A 22,465-nucleotide genomic window follows, 5' to 3' on the forward strand; every position below is an offset into this window, starting at 1 on the left:
GGAGAGTGAGATTTGGAAGTTGGAAGGAGACTACTTCTTTATCACTAATATTTAAATTGTTAAGAAAAAAAAAGGAGCCGACATGGAAAAACTTGAAGGGTCAACAGAAAACAGGGACCTTAATCCGAATAGTTTTAGAGGACTAAGGCTGGCTCTTAATTTCCAGCAGAAATCAGTTAAGTCTGATCCTATACTGATTTCCTGAGTTTGTTTATTGTTTAAATGGGATGTGTGTGCTTGATAATCTCCTTAGAAAGAAGACTGATGCCCAAATAGGTTAAAATGTGTGGTGCTTGGTATTTCTTTTTGTTTTGCTAATAAGCTTTTCCCTTATTCTGGGAATTAAAATCCCTTCCTCTTTAGTCCAATTAAAGCTGTTAAGGGAGGGCCTCTATGAAAAGGCCCTTCTTTGAGATCTCTAAGTGGAAATGATTGGTCCTGAAAAATCTTTCCTCAGTAGCTGTAAAACTGTTCATAATTATCGAAAGCTTATTATGAAGGGTGTCTCGGTATCTTCCCTCCAGAATGCTAAGAAATAATTTAGGCAACAGTTCAGACTCTAAAAATGAAGACGGCTCGGTCTTTTCACAGACTGAACACAATATTGTTGCAACTTACTTGATTATGGCAGGTATGGATGTTTAATTAACAGTTGTCTTTCTTTAGAATAGGTGAAGAAAGGCAGAAGTTTTCAGCATAAGGCATGCATTGTTTCAAGTTCCATATTATTGGCCAACCTCGACAAGTCATTTATCCTGACTTGGCTTGCTCGTTGGTAAATGAGGATGATGATATTCTATTTCTGGGCTATAAAGATCAAATAAGAGAATGTGGGTGAAAGAATAAGTGAAAACATTGTTAGTGATGGCTATTGTCACAGGTTATTTTGAATTTTGATAAATAACATAAGAGCAGTGAAGTGAGGCTGAGAAGTTTTCTATGTAATAAATAGTTCTTTTATAAAAATCTGTATTTGGTTACTGCATTGTCAAAGTTTTTATTGGAGAAGAGTATGCACCATGGCAAAAATGTATTTTTAGCATCATTTACTATTCTTACATATAACCCTCATATTTTTGTTCTTGGTGGTAGAATTTAGCTAAGGACTTAAAGGTTCTGGAAAGAAAAAGTCCTAAGAAGACAGAGCAGAGTATATTGTCATTGAGGACAGAGTCTGAAAATTCAGCTTGTTCCAGAATGCTTATTGGAAAACTCTTGAGTTTTGGATTTCATCTTTTAGTATATTTGCAACTGTGAGCAAGTTTCTTCTCCTTTTTGTTCTTCCATTTTCTCATCTGTAAAACAAGCATAAAGAATAAGTTACCTGTCATGATTGTTATAAGGAGTAAAATTAAGTGACACATAAGTGCCATATAGTAGGTGTTGGACAAATATTTGTTTCTTTTTCCCTTTCCTCCCCACATACTCACTGATGTAAAGGATTGTTAGCAGAAAAAAAGGGATGGGGGAATGACAGTAGAAACTTTTTATCTTTTAATGTGTCATTGAGTTGTGTAACTTTTGTATTGAGTAATCACTTAATTTTCAACTTTAATGAGTTTTAGAAGTAACTCTGTTATATTGAGTTCATTGTTTTTTGAATTGACTTTTATAAAAATTTTCAAACATATTCAAAAGTAGAGTGAAAAGTATAACACATCATCCTATACCCAGTTTATAATTGTTTAGTTTCTTCCTTATAATTCAGCGTATTACTTCTAGTGCTAGAAATTGAGCTCCTCAGTTAAGTTTTGTGATTTTAGTGACGTGTTATCTTGTTCATTTGAATACCTCTGTATGGTAAGTACTAGAGAAGTTCTAATTTTTTTGTAATTGCAAAAAAGGCTGAGAAAATCTCATAACAATTACATGGAAATACCTTGTATACAATGTTTGGTTTAGTTATTTGTAGATGACCAAAAAAAAAAAAAAAAAACCCCAACTCAAACTATCCTTTTTTGACCTGGTTACAAAATTAGCATGCAGAAAATATTCTACTTAGTTCTTATCTCTGTAACAGTAATAATAATAGTAATCTTACTACTGCTACTAATGTTATCATTTGAATACTTGCTATATACCAAGCACTGTTGTAAAACCTTACACATACAGAATAATTCATCCTTACACTAATTCAGTAAGTTACTCTTCAGTTTTATTTCTCTAGTTTATATAGATGAAGAGCTTAGGAAACTTGTCCAACACACACATCTACTAAGTAGCTACACTAGGATCTGAACCCAGGCATTTTGGTTCTACAGCCCTCACATATAAACCCGAGTCAGCTTTATCAACGTATATACAATGAGTGTGTGTTATTTGCTTCTGTTTCTGGTGGATCCACTGAAGAAAGCATATCTGACCTCTTTATGCTTTTGTTCTGCCCCTGTATCAAGCATCTATTTTTCTTTAAATCCCCTAACTTTCCTCCTTTAACAAAACTCACATAAACTTGCAAATCAAAACCGAAACTATGAGGAAAGGGTGTAGTGAAAGCATTTATTTCATTTGTTACTTTTACTAAGAGCTTATTTAGATTTTTTTGTTTTTTATTTAATGGTTAATTTGATCTTTCATTTAGATTATGGCTCCTATAAACTGTTACAGCTTCCAGTGCGACAGATGTTTTGTTAATTTATTGTGTCATTGAGCCCTCTCCCTTTCCCCAATTAAGTCTGGGAGGTAAGAGCACGTGGTGAATTTGAAGATCTGAAATAAATCATTATGGATGAACTGTAAAATGAAGGGTAAGAGATAGAATGAAAAAGATGGCTGAGTACCAGACAGTGACGAGCCATGTAAGTATTAAAGGTGACAGGGAGTCACTGAAGCGTTTGAAACGAGAGTGACATGATCTGATTTGCATTTTAGAAATGTACTATAGTGGTAGCTAAGAGACCACATAGGAGGCCATTGCAGTGATTCTGAGGAGGGAGTAATGGCAGTGAGGACAGAAGGAAGTAGATACATTCAAGAGCTAGAAGGTGGAATTGATTGGATGATGGGAGAAGGAGAGAAGTATCGAAAATGACGCCTAGGTTTCTTTTTTGAGCTACTGAATAGATGGTGATGCTCTTCATCAAGAAAGGAACACACTTGGGGAAGAACAGGTTTGAGACAGGAGAAAAAAATCTCTCAGTTCAATTTGAGAGGTGTTCAATAAAAAGCTGGACATACGGGTTTGAGTGTCTGGAGGCTGAAAAGTATCGGGGTATAGCTTTGGGTATGAAGAAATCACTCAGAGTATGTGTTAAATGTGAAAAGAAAGGGGTCTAGGACAGAAGGTTGGACAATGCACATATTTAATAAGACACAGATGGAGAAAGAAAGGCCAGGAAGTAGATCAAGAAGAGTCTGTTGAAGAGATTGGATGGAAGTCACAGAAGACAAGAGGGAAAATGTTTCAAGAGTGAAGGAGAAGTCAACATCAAGTGCTACTTAGCATTTAGACTGACTGTCAAATGGGACTTAACTAGGTGATCTATTATATACCCATGGGACTAGGTGATCTATTATATACCCATTAGAAGACCTACAGCTGTGGAAACAAGGCAGCGTGCTTGGTACAGCTGCAGAGAGAATAGAGAAAAGGGCTAAACTGCTTACTTCATACCCCCCATTATTTGTAAGACTCCCAGAATTATAGTCCCTTTGTTCTGGTTGTGTACTTGGTAGGCAGCAATTTACTGCACCATTTTTATCTAACTTTAAAAACGAATCATTGAATTTGTAGCTAGCCCACAAAGTCTTCATTTCATTAAATTCTTTGGAGTATGTCTTGTATACATGCTACAATCCTAGATGCTAAAAATAGAGCCAAAGAATCATCAAATTTTCTGTCATTGTGTTCTAATTATCTTGAAGGAATGATAGAAATTAAGCAATATGGGTTTTAGTTGTAGCCCACTTATTAAATAAATAAAGCTGTATGTCACTTATTCAAAAACCACAGAAATCATGAGGAGCCTGAAATCTACATGAAAAGACTAGGAAAAGTAACAGTTAAATTATATAGCGTTACATAAGACTAAGTTAATCATAAGCAAATAGTTTGTAAATTGAGGGAGGAGAGGATAGTGTGGGTAGGAGAAGGCTTAGGGGCTTGAACTGGATGGCATTTGGATAGGCAGAGGGAAGGAGCAGGGTGCTCCAAGTGGGAGAAATATGAGTCAGGCATGGTGTATCTGGGGAAAAACTAGAATGGAGAGTTCGCTTGACAAGTGTAGAAATGTGCTTCTAGAGAGTGACAACAGATTGAGGCAAAGAGCCTGGAATATCAGGTTGGGACATTTGGATTTTTATCCCACAGCCAGTGGCGAATATTACAAGTTTTTAGGAGGAGAAGAACCATGGTTAAGTCTATGTTATAGCAAGCTGATTCTGCCAGAAGCAAGGAGGGGGAAAGAACAGGAATCTGGAAGTTTAGTGTAACAGGCTAAGGCAGAAGTTCTGACTGAAGTGCCGATATATGATTAAAGTTTTTACTGAGCTGATATTATTGTATGTTGGTTCTTGGAAACTGTCCCTCTCTGACAATAATTGGGGATCGATCACCAAGTAATTCTTTTCTCGACGGGGAACTCAACTCTATTCCTGCTTATTGCACAACCCTCCTTTAGTCTCTAACAATCCAGTAATGATTCTAGCTTCTTGACTGAAATCTACTCCCACCCCACCTCCTCCCACCCCTTTAGGATCTAGTACAGCCCATATCTGGCTTATGCCCTTTACAGCATGTAGGGGATGTTAAACATGCACATCCAGTACACTCAACAGTATTTCTCAGTGTAAAATAATACAGTGGCATTCTGATTAATAAGTTTAGTTATCCGTCTGCCTCAATGCAACCAGTCTGGGGCACTGACAACACTGAGGTTCTGGATCTGCAAGCAAAGAGTCAGAAACTTAATTAAGGTGGTATCAGCTGTGAGGCTTCTCTATGGACCAAAAAGCTGGCTCAACTTCCTCTCTGGATAGACAAGTCTTATAGTATGCATTCTTCTATTGGGGTAGGGGTGTGCTTGTGTGTGTGTGTGTGTGTGTGTGTGTGTGTGTGTGTGTGTGTGTGTCTGTGTGTGTTGGAATGAAGAATTTGGATATGTTGAGTTTCAAGAAATACTGGAATAGTCATATAATCTTACATATGGTAGATGCTTAGTAAATGACAATGAGTTGAATGAAAAATAGTGTGGAACTGGAGCTTGTGTCATGGCTGAAAATAGTGACAAAAGTGCTGTGAGGATAGAATGATAATTGAAGCTTGAGAAAGGCAACTATGGAAAAAGAAGAGTCCCAGGCCCCAGGAAGGAAGAGGAGGAAGTTCAGCTGCCAAAAAGAGGGTATGGTCCATCATATATTTGTCCTAAAAATCAGCAGGAATGGTATGAAAGCCAGTGAAGGAGTTTCAAGGACAGTTCACTCAGTAGCGATGACATTAAAACCAGCCTTCAGTGCTGCCTTGTGCAATTGGCAGATTCTTTGTGTTTTAATTTTCTCATTTCTATTTCACAGAAGGGATGTGAAGATGTTACAGTTTTAAGAACAGCAGGAGCTCTTCAAATAAATGAACTAAAATAGATCTGTTATGTTTTTAAGGGGGCTTAAATATTTCATTTTGAGTCTACTTTGAAACATTCAAATTAAACAAAACGCATCATATTTTTGTGTGTGTTCTCAGGTGTGATAAGTATTCTCAGCAACATAATAGTTCTGGGCATCTTCATTAAGTACAAGGAACTTCGGACACGCACAAATGCAATTATTATTAACCTGGCTGTTACTGATATAGGGGTCAGTAGCATTGGCTATCCCATGTCTGCTGCCTCAGATCTGTATGGAAGTTGGAAATTTGGATATGCAGGCTGTCAGGTATTGGAGATCATTGGAATGAAAGCAAAACAAATAGATCAAAGAAATGTAAATTTAAATGTCTAAAAAGAATCCCAAGAGTTTAAATCGAAAAAGATATTGTAGGATGACGGACACACTGCTTTTACGGAAAAGAACTTCAGAAGTGACTAGGAATATATTCTTTAATAAGAGAAATAAAACCACCAACCATTGTTATATTTTCAAAATTCTCCCAACCCAAAGGAAGAAACAAACAAAACACTTAGCCTTCAACTAGAGTGCTGATTTGCATATGCAAATGAAAATTTGCATATTGCAAATTGAAAAAGAAATACCCTGCTTTCATCTGAGACAATATTTAGTGATTTAATCATATTATGGAAGATAGTTAAGCCACCATGTTGTTGAATTTTTTTCCTATAGAAAGTCCTCCATGAGAATTGTTACTAAATGTATTTGTTATTTTTTACTAAAAAGGAAATGAGTTAATATTAATTTGCTTTAAGATAGTAGGCAATTATTACTTTTGGCCTAATTCTTTTAGCGGTTTACTATCATAAGCTAAAAACTATAGAGAATTAAATGAAAGTAGTAGTGAATACTGAATATCCACGTAAGTACCAACCAGTTTTGTTAAGTCTTACTGTTCCTCAATCTGTGCTTCAGATTGTTTTCTTTTTTAAAGACATAAAACTATACAGATAATGACGAAGGCCATTGCATACCATCCTCAATGTTATTCCTCTCATGAATGTTTTCCTATCTTATATATTTGCACATAAACCAGATACTGTCTGAATACTTTAGGTTTTGTGTAAATGATATAACATTGTTTGCATTATGTGATTTCCTTTCATTGTTCTATATTATGTTTTTGAGGTTTATCCATGTTGATGGATATGGCTGTAAGTCATTCATTTTGATTGCTATACAATATTCCATTTTATGAACATAGCCCAGTGTACTTTTTCATTTTACTCTTATTGGACATTTGTTCCCATTTTTTTTTCTATCACAGGGAAGGCTTCAATAAATGTTCTTATATATGTCTCCTTATGCAATATATGAGTTTCTTTAGACACATTGCCTAGGAGTGGAATGGTTTAAGTTGTAGAGAATGTTCATCTTCAATTTTATCAGAAGTAGCCAAATTGCTGTCCAAAATAGTTATTCAAATTATGAGAACATCTATTACTCCACATTCTCCTTAATACTTGGGATTATCAGACTTTTAAATTTTCATTTTCAAGAGTGTGAAATGCCATCTTATAATCAGTATTTCTTTGAATATTTATTGTGGTTGCATGTCTTATGTTATAAACATTGAAATGCCAGTGGGCTTTTGTGCATACCCCATTCATTCTGGCCATTTTTCTATTGAGTTTGTCTTTTCCTCCTGTTGAATTGCCCATCTTCTGAATACTAGTCTTTTGCTGGTTTGTGGTTGTTCTGCACTCTGTTCATAGAGTGTTGTAAAGAAATTTCACTGTAAGTCTTAAAATTTTGAAAAAAGTTCATTTTAGTTAATGAAATTACAAAATACTTTCCATAAATTTTTATTAAACTAGTTATAATTTGACAATGAAGATGTCTTTTAAAGTAGTAAAAAACATTTAGTATATTTGAGATATATTCTGACAATGGTACAAAAATCTAAATGTTTCTTGGGAGGGTGTTTAGAATGGTAGAGTATTTTCAATTTTGGTTTTCAGGTTTATGCTGGATTGAATATTTTTTTTGGAATGGCAAGCATTGGATTACTCACTGTCGTGGCCGTGGACCGATACCTTACCATCTGCCTTCCTGACATAGGTACAACACTTTTCTCAGCTTTCTTAATGAATCAATTTCTTGACTAATGGTCACTCAATATATACGCTAAAATATAAACCTAATGGTTTGTAGTTAGGGTCAGTTTTATTTCTCTGGCAATAATTGTTCAAATGTTTCAATGGCTTCCTGTTGTATTTAGAATAAAATCCAAATTTCATAAGGTCATTCACACTTTGAGGTATGGACCAAGCCCAAAGTGAGGTCTTCGTATCCACTGTTTTGCTAGGTCTGGAAAGCTACTCTTCCTGCTTATCCTCTGACTGATTCTTTTCTCATTTAGGTTTCAGCTTAAATGTCATTTTTTTCCAGAATGTGATCTTATGTAGATAGGCTTGGTAAAAAGGGAGAACATATTTGTTACTTTTATTTGGCATTGCATGCATGTTTTGGCTCCTAAGGCCCACCAAAGTGCTCTGTAAAGAATCTACTTGATAACACTTATGAATCAAGCAAGTTTAAAAAAGTGAGTCCCATTAATGGCAAATGCTGCTAATATTTCCTATGCTTGATAATAGGGAGAAGAATGACCACCAACACTTACATCGGCATGATTCTGGGAGCCTGGATCAATGGCCTGTTTTGGGCTTTGATGCCTATCATAGGGTGGGCTAGTTATGCCCCAGATCCTACTGGTGCTACTTGTACCATAAACTGGAGGAAAAATGATAGGTAAGAGAGAAGTTTACACTTTATAATCAAATGCTTCTAGTGTAGACATTTTCTCACCCCTTCAAATTTAAGCTCAGATCATGTGTTCCTCATACAGAAGGTGGCAAAGTGCTTCCTCGGTAGTGATGATGTGATTCTAGCAAAAGTCGGAATTGAGAAAAGTGACTTATGCTTGTTTGCAAGTAAAGGTCATCCATCTCACTGTGTCTCCTTTACCCCATTCCTTCCTCCCTCCCCTGTGTTCTCTCTTAAAGCAGCAACGCAGGGTACCAATCACCCTTCCAATATTTGCACACCTCAAAGGTAGGATCATGAGCAGGAAAAGGGTTAGTGAAGCTAGATAGAGTGTGTGGCTCTGGCAAAAGCCCAGGCTACCTCCCTGCTGTCTTTTCAAGATGGTCTGGTGTCCAAGCACGTTCTGAGAACTGCATAGCAAAAGTATAGTCACTGCAAAGATTTACCTGCTAGTTAGTGAGGCTTCTATATATTTTCCAGGAACAAGAGGATAATTTAGTTCATTAAAGGAAATGAAGGATGATTTAAAAACGAACAGAAAATTTCTAAATCTCAAACCAGATCTAAATCTAAAATTTTTTCTGCAGATTCAAAAAGTAAAGGCTGGGCACAGTGGTTCATGCCTGTAATCCCAGCACTTTGTGAGGCTGGGGCAGGAAGATCACTTCTGCCCAGGAGTTTGAGACCAGCCTGGGCAACATATTGAGACCCTGTCTCTACAAAAAAAAAAAAAGGTGGGGGCAGAAATTTAGCTGGCTGTGGTGGTACACGCCTGTGGTCTCAGGTACTTGGTAGGCTAAAATGGAGATTGACTTGAGCTGGGGAGTTCAAGGCTACAGTGAGACATGATTGCACCACTGTACTCCAGCCTGGGTGACCAAGCAAGATTCTGTCTTGAAAGCAATTAAAAGTAAATACTTTAGACTTTATAGGCCAGATGTCTCTATCACAGCTCTTCAACTCTGTCATCGTCCTGTAAAAGCAGCCATAGCCAGCATGTAAATGAGGGCACATGGCTGTGTTCCAATAAAACTTTATTTACAAAGATGAGTGATAGGCTGGAATAAGCCTACAGTCCATAGTTGGCCAATTTCTGGCCTAAATGAACTAAAAGTCAAATACACTTCTTAAACTATTTAACAATACAGTGACTACCAATATTATTTTTAATAATTATCTCCTCTTTCCCCTTTCCCCACTTAGGACATTAAATGAGCAATCATGATTGCCTTTTCTTATTTTCAGATCTTTTGTGTCTTACACCATGACAGTTATTGCGATAAATTTTATTGTGCCCTTGACAGTGATGTTTTACTGCTATTACCATGTCACACTATCCATTAAACATCACGCTACCAGTGACTGCACTGAGTCCCTCAACAGAGACTGGTCAGATCAGATAGATGTAACAAAGGTAAGAGGTCAACATCCCTGAAAAATTGTTGTCATGGAGCTTTAACCCACTCATAGTTGAAAGAGTCCCTGGGACCACCGCAGTCTTCTCTCCCTCATCTCCATCTCTCACTTCCCAGATCTTTCTTCTGTGTTTGCCTCCTTATTTTTTATTTTTTTGAAACGGAGTTTCATTCTTATTGTCTAGGCTGGAGTTCAATGGCACGATCTCGACTCACTGCAACCTCTGCCTCCCGGGTTCGAGTGATTCTCCTGCATCAGCCTCCCGAGTAGCTGGGATTACAGACGCCTACCGCCATGCCCAGCTAAATTTTTTGTATTTTTAGTAGAGATGGTGTTTTACATGTTGGCCAGGCTGGTCTTGAACCCCTGACCTCAGGTGATCCGCCCACCTTGGCCTCGCAAAGTGCTGGGATTACAGGTGTGAGCCACTGCACCTGGCCACTTGCCTTCTTATTTCTGAATCATATGCTGTTTGCTCTTTTGGATATATTTTTGGCCATCATCTCTTGATTTCCTACTGTGGATGATGAGGATTTATTCTCTTATATCACCCACCTGCCCAACTCCTCCTCCATACCTTTCTCCCTCCTTCTCTGTCAGTATAATGTTAACAATATTTGGTTAGATAAAGAGGCTCTTTCTCTGCTCTCAGTTATGTTTAAACACACCACAGATGTGATGAACCTTATCCTCTTCTTGGAGCCATCCTCCTGGTTCCCTGGGGCCTCCTGCTCTGCTTTGAACTGATTGCTCCTGAGGACCGCTGCTCAGAAAGCCAACATCTTCAGGTCTTCCTTCATCATCAGCTCAGGATGCTTTCACCTCCTTCCAGGGTCAAATCCCCTGTTTTCTGGAATGCTTGTCTTCCTTTTCTTCCCCTTCTTGTTCTTAGTTTATTTCCTCTGATTTGGTGGAGCACATTCTTCAATTAATTCCTGAAGTTATGGGAGAGGTAATATTTTTAAGACTTTTCATGACTGAAAATGTCTTAATTTTACTATCATATTGACTGACTGACTGCCTGGTCTAGAATTCTAGGTGCAAAAGTAATATTCAAAGAGTTTTGAAGGTATCACTCTGCGTTTCCTAGCTTCCAGTATTGCTGCTACAAAGGCTGATGGCATTCTGGTGGTTGATGCTCTGTGGTGATCTGTGGGTTCCCTCTGGAAGCTTATAGGATCTTCTCTATGTCTCTAGTTTTCTGAAAATGTATACTGATGCACCTTGGTATGAGTGTTTATCCAGCACTGGGTACTTGGTGAGTTCTTTCAGTGTGGAGACTCCCATCTTCCTCTTCTAGGAGATTTCTCTTATGATTTCTCTGATGATTCCAGTCCCTCTGGTTTTTTCTCTTCTCTTTCCCTGGAATTCCTTTTATTTAGATATTTAATTTGCTAGATTTATCTTCTAATTTTCTTAAATTTTCTCTCCTATATTGTCTATTTTTGTTTGTCTCTTTTGTGGTGGTTGTTTGTTTCTTTTTGTTTCTACTTTCTGGGAGATTTGCTCAACCATATCTAGGTCTAGGATAAGGGTGAGGATAGTGAAGGCCAACCCTTGGGTGCAAAATTCAAGTAAGCTCCAAAAAACTCATTAATTAAAAAAAGTGGCTTAATCTAGTACTTAAAAAAATGTAAAAAATTATGTTGAACAAAATAGAAATTTTAAATAAAAACAAGATCTGACCCTGCACTTATATAATTCACCTGATTCACCTCCCCCTGATCCCAACCTGATAATATCATACAACCTTCCTATTACATTTTTAACATTCTACTCTCACTTTTACAGATAGGGTAAAAACCATTAGAAATAATTCCAACTTTTATTTTAAGTTCAGGGGTACATGTGCAGGATGTGTAGGTTTGTTACATAGGTAAATGTGTGCCATGGTGGTTTGCTGCCCAGATCATCCAGGTATTAAGCCCATCCATCCATTAGCTGTTCTTCCTGATGCTCTCCCACCTCCCTCCCTCTACCCTCTGACAGGCCCCAGTGTGCGTTGCTTCCGCCATGTGTCCATGTGTTCTCATCATTTAGCTCCCACTTATAAGTGACAATATATGGTATTTGGTTTTCTGTTCCTGCATTAGTTTGATAATGGCCTCCAGCTCCACTGATGTCCCTGCAAAGGACATGATATCATTCCTTTTTATGGCTGCATTGAACTACATTTTCTTTATCCAGTCTACCATTGATGAGAATTTAGGTTAATTCCATGTCATGTCCATGATTGCTATTTTGAATAGTGCTGCAATAAACACACATCTGCATGTGTCTTTATAATAGAATAATTTATATTCCTTTGGGTATATACTCAGTAAAAGAATTGCTGGGACAAATGGTATTTCTGTCTCTAGGTCTTTGAGGAATTGCCACACACAATCTTCCACAATGATTGAACTAAGTTACACTCCCACCAAGAGTGTAAAAGTGTGTTTTTCACAATCTCACCAGCATCTGTTATTTTTTGACTTTTTATTAATAGTCATTCTGACTGGTATGAGATGGTATCTCATTGTGGTTTTGATTTGCATTTCTCTAATGATCAGTGATGAGGTTTTTTTTTCATGTTTGTTGGCTGCATGTATGTCTTCTGTTGAGAAATGCCTGTTCATGTCCCTTGCCCACTTTGTAATGGGGTTGCTTGTTTTTTTCTCATAAATTTGTTTAAGTTCCTTGTAGATGCTGGATATTAGACCTTTGTCAGATGCACAGATTGCAAAAATTTTCTCACATTCTGTAGGCTGTCTGTTTACTCTGTTTATAGTTTCTTTTGCTGTGCAGAAGCTCTTTAGTTTAATTAGATCCTATTTGTCAATTTTTGCTTCTGTTGCAATTGCTTTTGGCATCTTCTTCATGAAATCTTTGCCTGGGCCTATGTCCTGAATGGTATTGCCTGGGTTCTCTTCTAGAGTTAAAAACCATTTTTGTTGATAAAATAGCTATTTATACTCTATTCTCTCCTTGTTTTATGGATGTATATCTTCTGTTATTTCTGTGATATTATGTATATATTTATATTTCCTTCTGTTTACCACATATTTTTGTTTACCCTGAGTTCTTGCACTGTTTTTTTTTTTTCTTTGCTTGTCAATGTAAAAGTTTTCTTAAGGTCTGGAGGTCAATGATTGTTCCTTCTTACTTAAGAGTGATGCATTAAAAATGTTAATTATAAGCATGGATATGCTTATTAGTGAGATGTTTCTTTTGGGGGAATTTCTAATTGTCTCTGTAGTTATTATTATGACCATCATCATCATTATTATTATTTGCTCTCACTGTGATTATCTGCTAGTCAAAAAAAAATTTTTTTTTCTAACTTCCAAACTCAACCTGGAAACAAATACAATCCTGTCTCGAGCTCAGTGAATTCTAGCACAGGCAATTTCTGCTGGATGTGTGTTATACATGACGCAGAGAATTTTGTAAAGGAGCTCTTTTGTATCTTTTTTAAATGGAAAAATTGTCTTTTTCACGTTGCTCCCTCCTGATAGCCTGTTAAAATGATGGAATGGAGATTTGGGGGGAATTTATAACTGTCCAGGTAACTGTATCTCTAGGTATTTTATTCTGGGCAGAATTCCTTTCATGTTCCTAGGTGGGAGGTACAAGTCTATCTCCAAGTTTTTTCACAGGGAGGGGGCAGCACACATATACCTCTTTTCAACACAGTACTGAAGTGCTTAGCTGAACTTGGTGTCCCTGTGTCCTGAGTTTCCCAAATTAGCCTTCTTCTTTTTTTTTTTTTTTTTAAATACTGAGCTCTGGAAGTCTTCCAGGGAGAGGAAGGGGAAGTTACTGGGTAGCCTGAGTGGACAGGAAGAAATATTTGGACGTCTAACTACTTTATTTCTTTTTTTTTGTTTGTTTGTTTTGAGACGGAGTCTCGCTCTATGGCCCAGGCTGGAGTGCAGTGATGCAATCTCTGCTCACTGCAAGCTCCGCCTCCCGAGTTCACACCATTCTCCTGCCTCAGCCTCCCGAGTAGGACTACAGGCGCCCACCATCAAGCCTGGCTAATTTTTTGTATTTCTTTTTTTTTTTTTTTAGTAGAGATGGGGTTTCACTGTGTTAGCCAGGGTGGTCTCAATCTCCTGACCTCGTGATCTGCCCGCCTCGGCCTCCCAAAGTGCTGGGATTACAGGCCTGAGCCACTGCCCGGCAACTCTGTAGATTTCAACCAGTTCTTTTTTGAGCTCCATGTGCACCCCCACATCCAGAGTTTTCTGGTATCCTTTGTTACTAGAATTTCCGTAGCTTTGTAGCATGGTGGTCTGTATCTGGTTTTCCCTCATAGTTGGTTCTTTTTAGCATTTATTTATTTACTTATTTATAAAATTATTCTCATGTTCCTTACATAATTTGCCACTTGTCCAATGGTCATTGTTTCCATTTAAAGATATGTATTGTCTAATCTCTGATTCTCTGTCCTTATGGGTTTTTTGTCTTCTTTAACCTCTGTTCCATAATTTTAGCAGGAAACCTAGGGAAGAAATATAAAAATATAACTTTTCCATTTAAACAAGATGCAAGAGATCTCCTTTACAAAATTATCTGCATTGTGTATGATATATATCCAGTAGATTTGGCCTGTGTTAGAATTCGCTGAGCTTAAGATAGGATTGTATTTGTTTCCAAATTGAGTTTAGAAAGTTAGAAAGTTACTTTTTTTAGTTTAGCAGATAATCCCAGTAAGAACAAATAATAATGATGGTGATAATAATAATAGCCATGCCAGCAGTTCATAGCATAATGATGTGAAGTAGAGTGGGGTGGGTTTTTATCTGTCTTTCATCAAAGTCAGCTTTTGTACTGTCCCCTAGCATACAGAAAGAAAGAGGCGTTCTTTTATGTGTGTGTATCATTCTTAAAAGCAATGTTATATATTCTTGATATACCCATTTCACAAGGTCTTATTATCATAGATGACTTCAGGCACTTGAACAAACAACATCGAAGGCAAAAAAACTTAGTTATTTCCTTTATATCATCAATAGCATAAACATATTCAAATTCCAACCTAGATAGATTTTTACCCTACTTTAGATATATTAATATTTAAATATTTTAGATATTGGGCTTGGTGAATATTTATTTCTTTTCAGATGTCTGTGATCATGATCTGCATGTTTCTGGTGGCATGGTCCCCTTATTCCATCGTGTGCTTATGGGCTTCTTTTGGTGACCCAAAGAAGATTCCTCCCCCCATGGCCATCATAGCTCCACTGTTTGCAAAATCTTCTACATTCTATAACCCCTGCATTTATGTGGTTGCTAATAAAAAGTAAGTAATGTCTAAAATGCTTGCAATACAAAATAAAACTGATATAAAAAGAATGTTAAGACTTCTTGGGAGAGAAGTGACAGAAATCCACTTCAATCTAGCATAAAGGTCATTTGCCTCATGTGACTGGACCAGCATCTAGACCCTTAAATGCCCAGAGCTCCAGATTTGTGACAGACTCTTCCCACACAGTGGTAGAGATGACTGTGGGCAACCCAAGACCCAAGTTCTACCAGCTAAGCATCCCCAAATACCAACTGCATCTCACATGGCTCTCTGGCAGAAAAGCCCCTGGGATGTCAGTGGTCAGCTTAGTTCAAATGGTTACCCCCACCCCAAATACATGGAATAGTGGTTTCCAAAGAAAAGAGTGATTTTATTACTGGAAAATGGACAGGACAACGTTGGGCTCACTTGGTGGGTAGCATAGATGTATATTTACAAGAAATAAGACATATCATTCAAATGCAAGGGAAAAGTTTAGTCCCAACATAAAAGGCATCTGGATACTAGAGAATTCTTACCTCCTCTCTTTTTTGGGTTTCTCAGCAAAATGTTCCCTTCCTGCCTCCTCAATGAAGTTTAGACAGAGTCTCTATCCAGGCTGGAGTGCAGTGGTGCGGTCTCAGCTTACTGCAACCTCCACCTCTGGGTTCAAGCAATTCCCTGCCTCAGCCCCCCGAGTAGCTGGGATTACAGTTGCCCACCACCACGCCCGGATAATTTTTGTATTTTTAGTAGAGATGGGGTTTCACCATCTTGGCCAGGCTCGTCTTGAACTCCTGACCTTGTGATCCACCCGTCTCGGCCTCCCAAAGTGCTGGGATTACAGGCATGCGCCACCACACCCAGCTGAGGTCAGGTAATTTTATCCTGGAATGACAATGTTTGGAAAAGCAGATTTAGTTACAGGTATGTGAAGAAACAAAATTTTACAGACCAAACAAACCACATAAGAAGAATGATGAACACATTTTAAATTCAGAATCTGCTGGTAATTCTTTTGGAAAATTCTTGCTGGGAAGAACAGATGGATGAAACACACATTGTTAGTTCAAATAAACAACTCATGGCACTTGACATTGGTAGCGTCCTTTTAAATACATACAGTTATTTTTATTAGATGTCTTCAATCTATAGAATCAATGGTGCAAAATTGGCCTTTAACTGTACCATATACCTTATATCTTTATAAAGTTTCTCAACAGGAAATCTATAGAATCAATAGTGCAAAATGGGTTTTAACTCTACCATATACTTTATATATTTATAAAGGTTCTCAACAGGAGATGTTAAGTTGGAGGCAGAAATTTATCCAGAGATGTAAATTGGCAGTAGTGGCATCTTAGCCATATTTGAAAATGCTTTAGAAGTTCCAAATCATTATGAGTTAATGCCAAATTTTCCTTTTTTTTATCATAGGTTTCGGAGGGCAATGCTTGCCATGTTCAAATGTCAGACTCACCAAACAATGTCTGTGACAAGTATTTTACCGATGGATGTATCTCAAAACCCACTGGCTTCAGGAAGAATCTGAAATAGGAGAAAAGGACACACTGTCAAAACACTTTAGTTTTTTGACAATGCTTTTATTTTAAATATGAGCCCATTTAGATCAAGTGCAGGCATGGATCATTGTCCTATGAGACTGTAAGCTCCTCAAGCACAGCTCATGCTTCTTCTCTTTGTGCACTGGCTGCTGCAGTGCATGCTTCTCTGTGTCCTGATATGTCAACTTATTGCTCATCTCCCTTGATGAATTAGGCATCCGAGGTTAACGTCCCCTTTCTTTCTCCCTATTATGGCATGCATTACACTGTACTGATGACCTTTAACTTGCCTGGCTCCTCCATTAGAATAGAAGCAGTCACTAATTTAATGTTAGAATAAATGAGTAAAAACAATAATAATGAATAATTCTAGATAATTACTGAAATGAGTTGTTGGATGTTCCCAGTTAAAATAGAAAGCATTTTTGGCATTTCAACATTTTAACATTTAAATCAATTAACTTATGTTATTAAACAAAAATAACCAAATGAACATTAAACACGATTGTTTCTAAATAAAATGTTAAGTCGATGCATATATATTATATAGCATTATAACCCTTGTGCATATTTTGATGTTTTCTGCAATTTTGATTACCATTTTTCTGCATATATATTCCATATATTTGCCACCAGAGTTAACTTCAATCAGAGTGGAGATTTTTATATGTTTGTTCTTTAATGTATCCTTAGCACATATACCTAATTCTGTCTGGCATGTAGTAGGCACTCAATAAATGTTTTTTCAATGTCAAATGAATTTGTAGACTCACATATTTGTCATTCTAAATGACTGTTCAGCATAGTACAATATACCATTGTTTAAATAGTAAACATTTAAATTGCTTTCCAGTTTTTAGTTTCATGGATGTACTACTGAAAATATTTCAGTGCAAATATATTTTTTCTTTGGGAGAAGTTATTCTATTTGAGTGTTTCTTTTCAGACTAGAAATACTGGATACAAATACAAAAACACTATTATTGTTGCTAACTTGCTTTCTGGAAAGATTGAATTAGTTTACACTGATACTGGCAGTGTCTAAGTGGGCTTTTCATATTCCTGCTAATAGTGCTGTATATATTTAAATTATGAGTTGTATACTCTAACTTAAATTCATTTTATTTCACATTTCTTTAACTGCTAGTGAGGCTGTGTATCTTTGCATATTGTATTTTTTAATCTCTATTTTTTCTACCTGTAAATTGTCTCTTTAGCACCTTTGGCTGCAATATTAAGTAAAATCTAGGTATTAGTTTTATGTGTACAGTCCTCTACGTATATGGAAAGGTAAACTGTTATAGTAATCTTCTACGTTATCTCCTCACTCTCTGACTTTCCCACTGCAATCAATTAATACAACCGCAATCAATACAACTTCGTAGCTAATCTTTTAAAAATAAAGTTCCAATGCCCAAATTCTTTAGCTAAAAACCTTCACTTGCCCACCAAGTAAGTATAAACCCCTCAGCTGGATTTTCAAGGCCCTCTTTAACATACTCCAAAAGGGACTTTTCAGCTGTTTGTCTTTCTTCACGGCCAAATTAAAATGTCTAGTGTTCCCAGAGAGTTCTGAATGCTTTGTGTCACTAGCTCTTTGCTCATCCTGTCTACCGTAGCTGAGACTTTTTACAGGGAAAGCATAATGATATCTGCGCCCAAAGTCCCAGAGCCATTAAAAGGCCAGGACAACTTCTATAATAATGTCTAGAAAAATGGACTCAGAGTTCCAATTTGCAAGGCCGTGAACTCATTTCCAGCGATAAGCAAGAAGCAACTTTGCTTCAAATATAAAGGACTTCAACAGTGTAGAGTAATTATATTTCAGTGCTATATTTTTTATTGTCTAATTTGTTTATATGATAAAACTAGGAAGACTGGGCTTTGGTTACACAATTCCCTCTGACCTCTTTTCTACTTTCTGATGTTTTTATCTTTAAACAGCGTTTCTGTACTCAATTTGGCATTTCTTGCTTCCATGTAAGTCATGTCATCCATGAAATTAATAATTCAAAAACCCTTGGTTGCTTGGTGATCTGAGATTTACCCATCCTATTTCTTCTTCCTCTTGTGCTTAAAAACTCAGGGCCACCACCTCTCACTGCATCTCCAGCACTGGGAAACCTTAGGGTTGTTTTTAAATCCCTTCTTCATCCCTACGTCTAATCAATCATTTCTCTCTCCTGAATGTTTCCTGAAGCTGCATTATCCTAACAATTACCAGCACAGCAGTCAAGGCTGTAGCCTGATGGCTGCTCACCTGCACTATAACCACAGACATCCACCAGAAGCCTCCTCCTTTCTTCTTGCTTGCGCTATCTAAACCTTTTCTCCTTCTCCACACAGCCGCCAGAGAATTCTTCCTAAAAGGATAAGCTGATATGTCACTCCCAAGCCTAACTTTTATTACTCTCATTGCCTATAGGCTGAGAGTAAGCTCTCCATAGGGAATCTAAGGGTTTCCTTGATAACTTCATCCCCACTTACCCCTCCAGCTTTATCTTCTTTAACTTCCCGCCTCAAAATCTTATGCCTGAGCAACAAGAAGTGCTTGAAATTTTCTGAGGACAATACACTGTTTCTCACTTCCCTCCCTTTGTTCCCACTATTCCCTTTGCTTGCAATGCGACTTTCTGGATTTTCCCATAATACATCCTCATGCACCCTCTAAAAGGCAGCCAGGCACCACCCACCCTAGAAAGTCTTGCCTGACTAACACAGGCTGGGTTTGATGCTCTTTTCTGGTGCTTCTTTAGTAGTCTGTTCCTCCCTTTGTCGTGTGAGTTCCTTATGTGTAACAACTGTTTTATTCGTCTTTGTACCCCTCAGTGCTCAGCAGAGAATAAGTACTCAGTAAATATTTGATGAGCAAACGAGTTGTGCAGAATCTGAAAACCTGCAGTATTTTATTTTAATTGAGCACAGTTTTTCAGACTCTATAGTGTTTATATAAATTATGTTAGTGTTAAATAACATTTTCTGTAATATGCTTATTTTTATAGAATTAATTTTCTTTTAAAAAAGTTTTTAGTTAAAGAGGATGGTTAGAAGCAGCCACTAAGAAGGTTAAATGACATATATTTATTACTTAAATCCTTGATTGTCCCTGTGGATTCTCCACTTTATGGGTGTGGAGATAGTTTTAAATTTAATTACGTTTAATTTTTATTTTCTGATAGAGCCTAATATAGCTGAAAGAATGATAGTTGATCTTCAAATATGGCTTTGATGCTGATAACTTGGGCAACTATTGAACAGAGATAGCTGCCTGCATTAAAAATAAATGGCTGGGATAAACCTTCCACACACTGAGATGACCTGGAAGAGTCTCAGAACACGTTCTCATTGGAGAACTTAGTCCTGCCACATCAGTAGTGGGTTGAAGCATTTTCCCTATAAAATCTATGTAACAGACTTGTTCTACTTTACTTTTAGAGATAGCCAGTATGTGGCAACATCGATAATTCTTTTCTAAATCATTTTTATGTCATGTGCTTCTATTTTTAAAACTAAATTTTGTAAAACTGAATTAGTTATGCATGCTGGCAAAAACCAAATGTAAAGCATTTTAGAATGTTATAACATGTAAATAATCTACAGAATTTTCTTGCATCTGCCAAGACTGAATTATTTTTAACATTAAGTATATTTTTAAGGTGTAGTGGCAAGTACATCCAGAGGAAAGGGATTTAATAGGCATTTCCTTGCAAATCTAGATATGGGTAACTATTGAAACTGCTTGTCATGTGTTGATTTTCATTTTCCTTAGAATGTGTTACTTTGCTGAAACCGTATTCAAAGGCTGGGTCAATTGATCTGCAAGATACACTTGAAGGTTAAGTAACTACAGATCTCAGCTAATCCCGTATAATCTGCTGTTACTAAATGGCTGTTTGTATTCCAGACACACCAGTTTCTGAATGCTTAGGATTCGGATTTTACCTTTTGTTTAAATAACCTCTAAAAGGAGCAATGCATCTCTTTGCGTGTCTGTGCATTGTCCTTAATGTTTTGGAAGGAGTGGGCTGTTCATGTCCTTCACAGTGCACCTGTGATTATCACGGCAGAAATGACGGCTCAGGATCAAGGTATGCTTCTCTGCTTGCTACTAAGTGTTCTCGCTATTTTGACAAAAAGGACCCAAACCAGAAAGCCTACTTTTGAAAGCAAATGTTTGAGGATCAGAAATCGCAGAAGAGAATGTTTAGTGTCCGTAAGCTCTAAAGTAATTGTGTTAATACTGGTCACCTACTCCTTCACTGTTTTCATTTCGAGCAGTTTAACTCTTAAAGGTCTCTCAAGTTACTGGAAATTTCTAAACACATTCTGTGTTCCAAAATTTTTATCATGCTTATGTTCGTAAAATGTTGCTTGAGATCAAACCATTTAAAGGTGCGTGGCCAGCTCAGCCCTTGATTATAGAAAGGCTGAGGGCAGGCTGAATAGGAGCTGCGGGACATGCTCAGATGCTTTGCTTTCATGGCTCTCCACTTCTTTTGAGGATTATTCATGTCAATTGAGTGGCAGAAAGAAAGATCTCAAGAGTGAAGTTAGAGAGGTTGATAGTTAGAATTTTTCCATTTTAAGCTGATGGAATTTACAAAATAAGGAAGATTGAAAAAGATACTGTCTGTTGCAGACACTGTAGGATCTCACAGAAGTTATTCAGTCTCTAGGTTGCTTTAGCATCTACCTGTGTAGTGAGAATACTTATTTGCTTATAATGTGCATGAGGCCTTTTAGATATGTTAAATGGAAAACAGAACTCTTGCTAGCTAAACACAGTAGAAATTGAATTTCTTTTTATTTTTTCGAGACAGAGTCTCGCATTGTCACCTGGGCTGGAGTGCAGTGGCGTGATCTTGGCACACTGCAACCTCCACCTCCCTGGTTCAAGTGATTCTCCTGCCTCAGCCTCCCAAGTAGCTAGGATTACAGGCGTCTGACACCATGCCCCGCAATTTTTTTGTATTTTAGTATATTTGTATTTGTATATTGTATTTTTAGAGACAGAGTTTCACCATGTTGGCCAGGCTGCTCTTGAACTCCTGACCTCAGGTAATTCGCCTGCCTCAGCCTCCCAAAGTGTTGGGATTACAGGCATGAGCCACCACGCCTGGCCTAGAACTTGAATTTTTTTTTTTTTTTTTGAGAGGGTATTTAATAATAAAATCAGATTATTTGTGACTTGGTTGAAGTAAACAGTGTCTCAGACAAAATAATTTGTTAAAAGAGTTGCCCAATTTATGTCTTATAACTTTAAACAAATAAATAATAATAACTAAGACATATTTGTGAAAAGCTTATCTTGTTATTGTATAAACTTTAGTTAAGCAATTCTTGGTATTTTTTGACATATTCACTGGGTGGTTAAAGACGATGAAGGGAATGTAGCAAGTTAAAGGCCTACTTGTCCAGGGACGTGCAGCAGTGAAGGATCAGGCCAGGGTACTTTTGAGAAACTAATACAGAAATGTTTCCTTCTTTGTGGTGACCCCATTATTGATGGATTTTTATAAAAATTATAGAATATTAGGCCTGTCAAGAAATAATCTAGTTCAACCCCTTGTCAGTTTATAAGTGAAGAAACTAAACTGTATGGAGACCAAATGACTTGTCCTAGATCATGTAATTGTGTTAGTAACTAAGTTCATAAAGATGCTAAATCTTTCAGTGTACAAACTAGGCTTTCTTCTATGAGAGCATGCTGAAATACTTACTTACTTTATTTATTTTTTTGAGACAGAGTCTTGCTTTATCGGCCAGACTGGAGTGCAGTGGCACAATCTTGGCTCACTGCAACCTCCGTCTCCTGGATTCAAGCAATTCTCCTGCCTCAGCCTCC

General features: G+C 37.2%; 2 protein-coding genes across 2 annotated transcripts in view; both read left to right on the plus strand.

The window, feature by feature from the left end:
• The first annotated feature begins 487 nt into the window (after positions 1 to 487).
• Positions 488 to 17,188, plus strand: RRH (retinal pigment epithelium-derived rhodopsin homolog). The gene is made up of 7 exons (XM_011945758.1): positions 488 to 631; positions 5,678 to 5,868; positions 7,563 to 7,662; positions 8,199 to 8,352; positions 9,613 to 9,781; positions 14,892 to 15,070; positions 16,493 to 17,188. The coding sequence occupies exons 1-7, from the start codon at positions 526 to 528 to the stop codon at positions 16,605 to 16,607; spliced, it is 1,014 nt and encodes a 337-aa protein (XP_011801148.1). The 5' UTR covers positions 488 to 525; the 3' UTR covers positions 16,608 to 17,188.
• A 3,392-nt stretch (positions 17,189 to 20,580) lies between these two features.
• Positions 20,581 to 22,465, plus strand: part of LRIT3 (leucine-rich repeat, immunoglobulin-like and transmembrane domains 3) — a 25,670-nt gene continuing 23,785 nt past the window's right edge. Inside the window, exon 1 of the mRNA XM_011945759.1 lies at positions 20,581 to 20,708. Coding sequence (XP_011801149.1) covers positions 20,593 to 20,708 — 116 coding nt within the window. The 5' untranslated portion in view covers positions 20,581 to 20,592. The remainder of the gene's footprint in view (positions 20,709 to 22,465) is intronic.

This window comes from Colobus angolensis, unplaced genomic scaffold (genome assembly GCF_000951035.1).
Source record: "Colobus angolensis palliatus isolate OR3802 unplaced genomic scaffold, Cang.pa_1.0 Scaffold244, whole genome shotgun sequence".
Classification (NCBI taxonomy): domain Eukaryota; kingdom Metazoa; phylum Chordata; class Mammalia; order Primates; family Cercopithecidae; genus Colobus; species Colobus angolensis.

Coding starts and splice junctions, on each gene's coding strand:
- RRH (XM_011945758.1), top strand. CDS start 526: ATGCTAAGAAATAATTTAGGCAACAGTTCAGACTCTAAAAATGAAGAC. Junction 5,869..7,562: donor TTGGATATGCAGGCTGTCAG/GTATTGGAGATC, acceptor TTTGGTTTTCAG/GTTTATGCTGGATTGAATAT. Junction 15,071..16,492: donor TATGTGGTTGCTAATAAAAA/GTAAGTAATGTC, acceptor TTTTTATCATAG/GTTTCGGAGGGCAATGCTTG.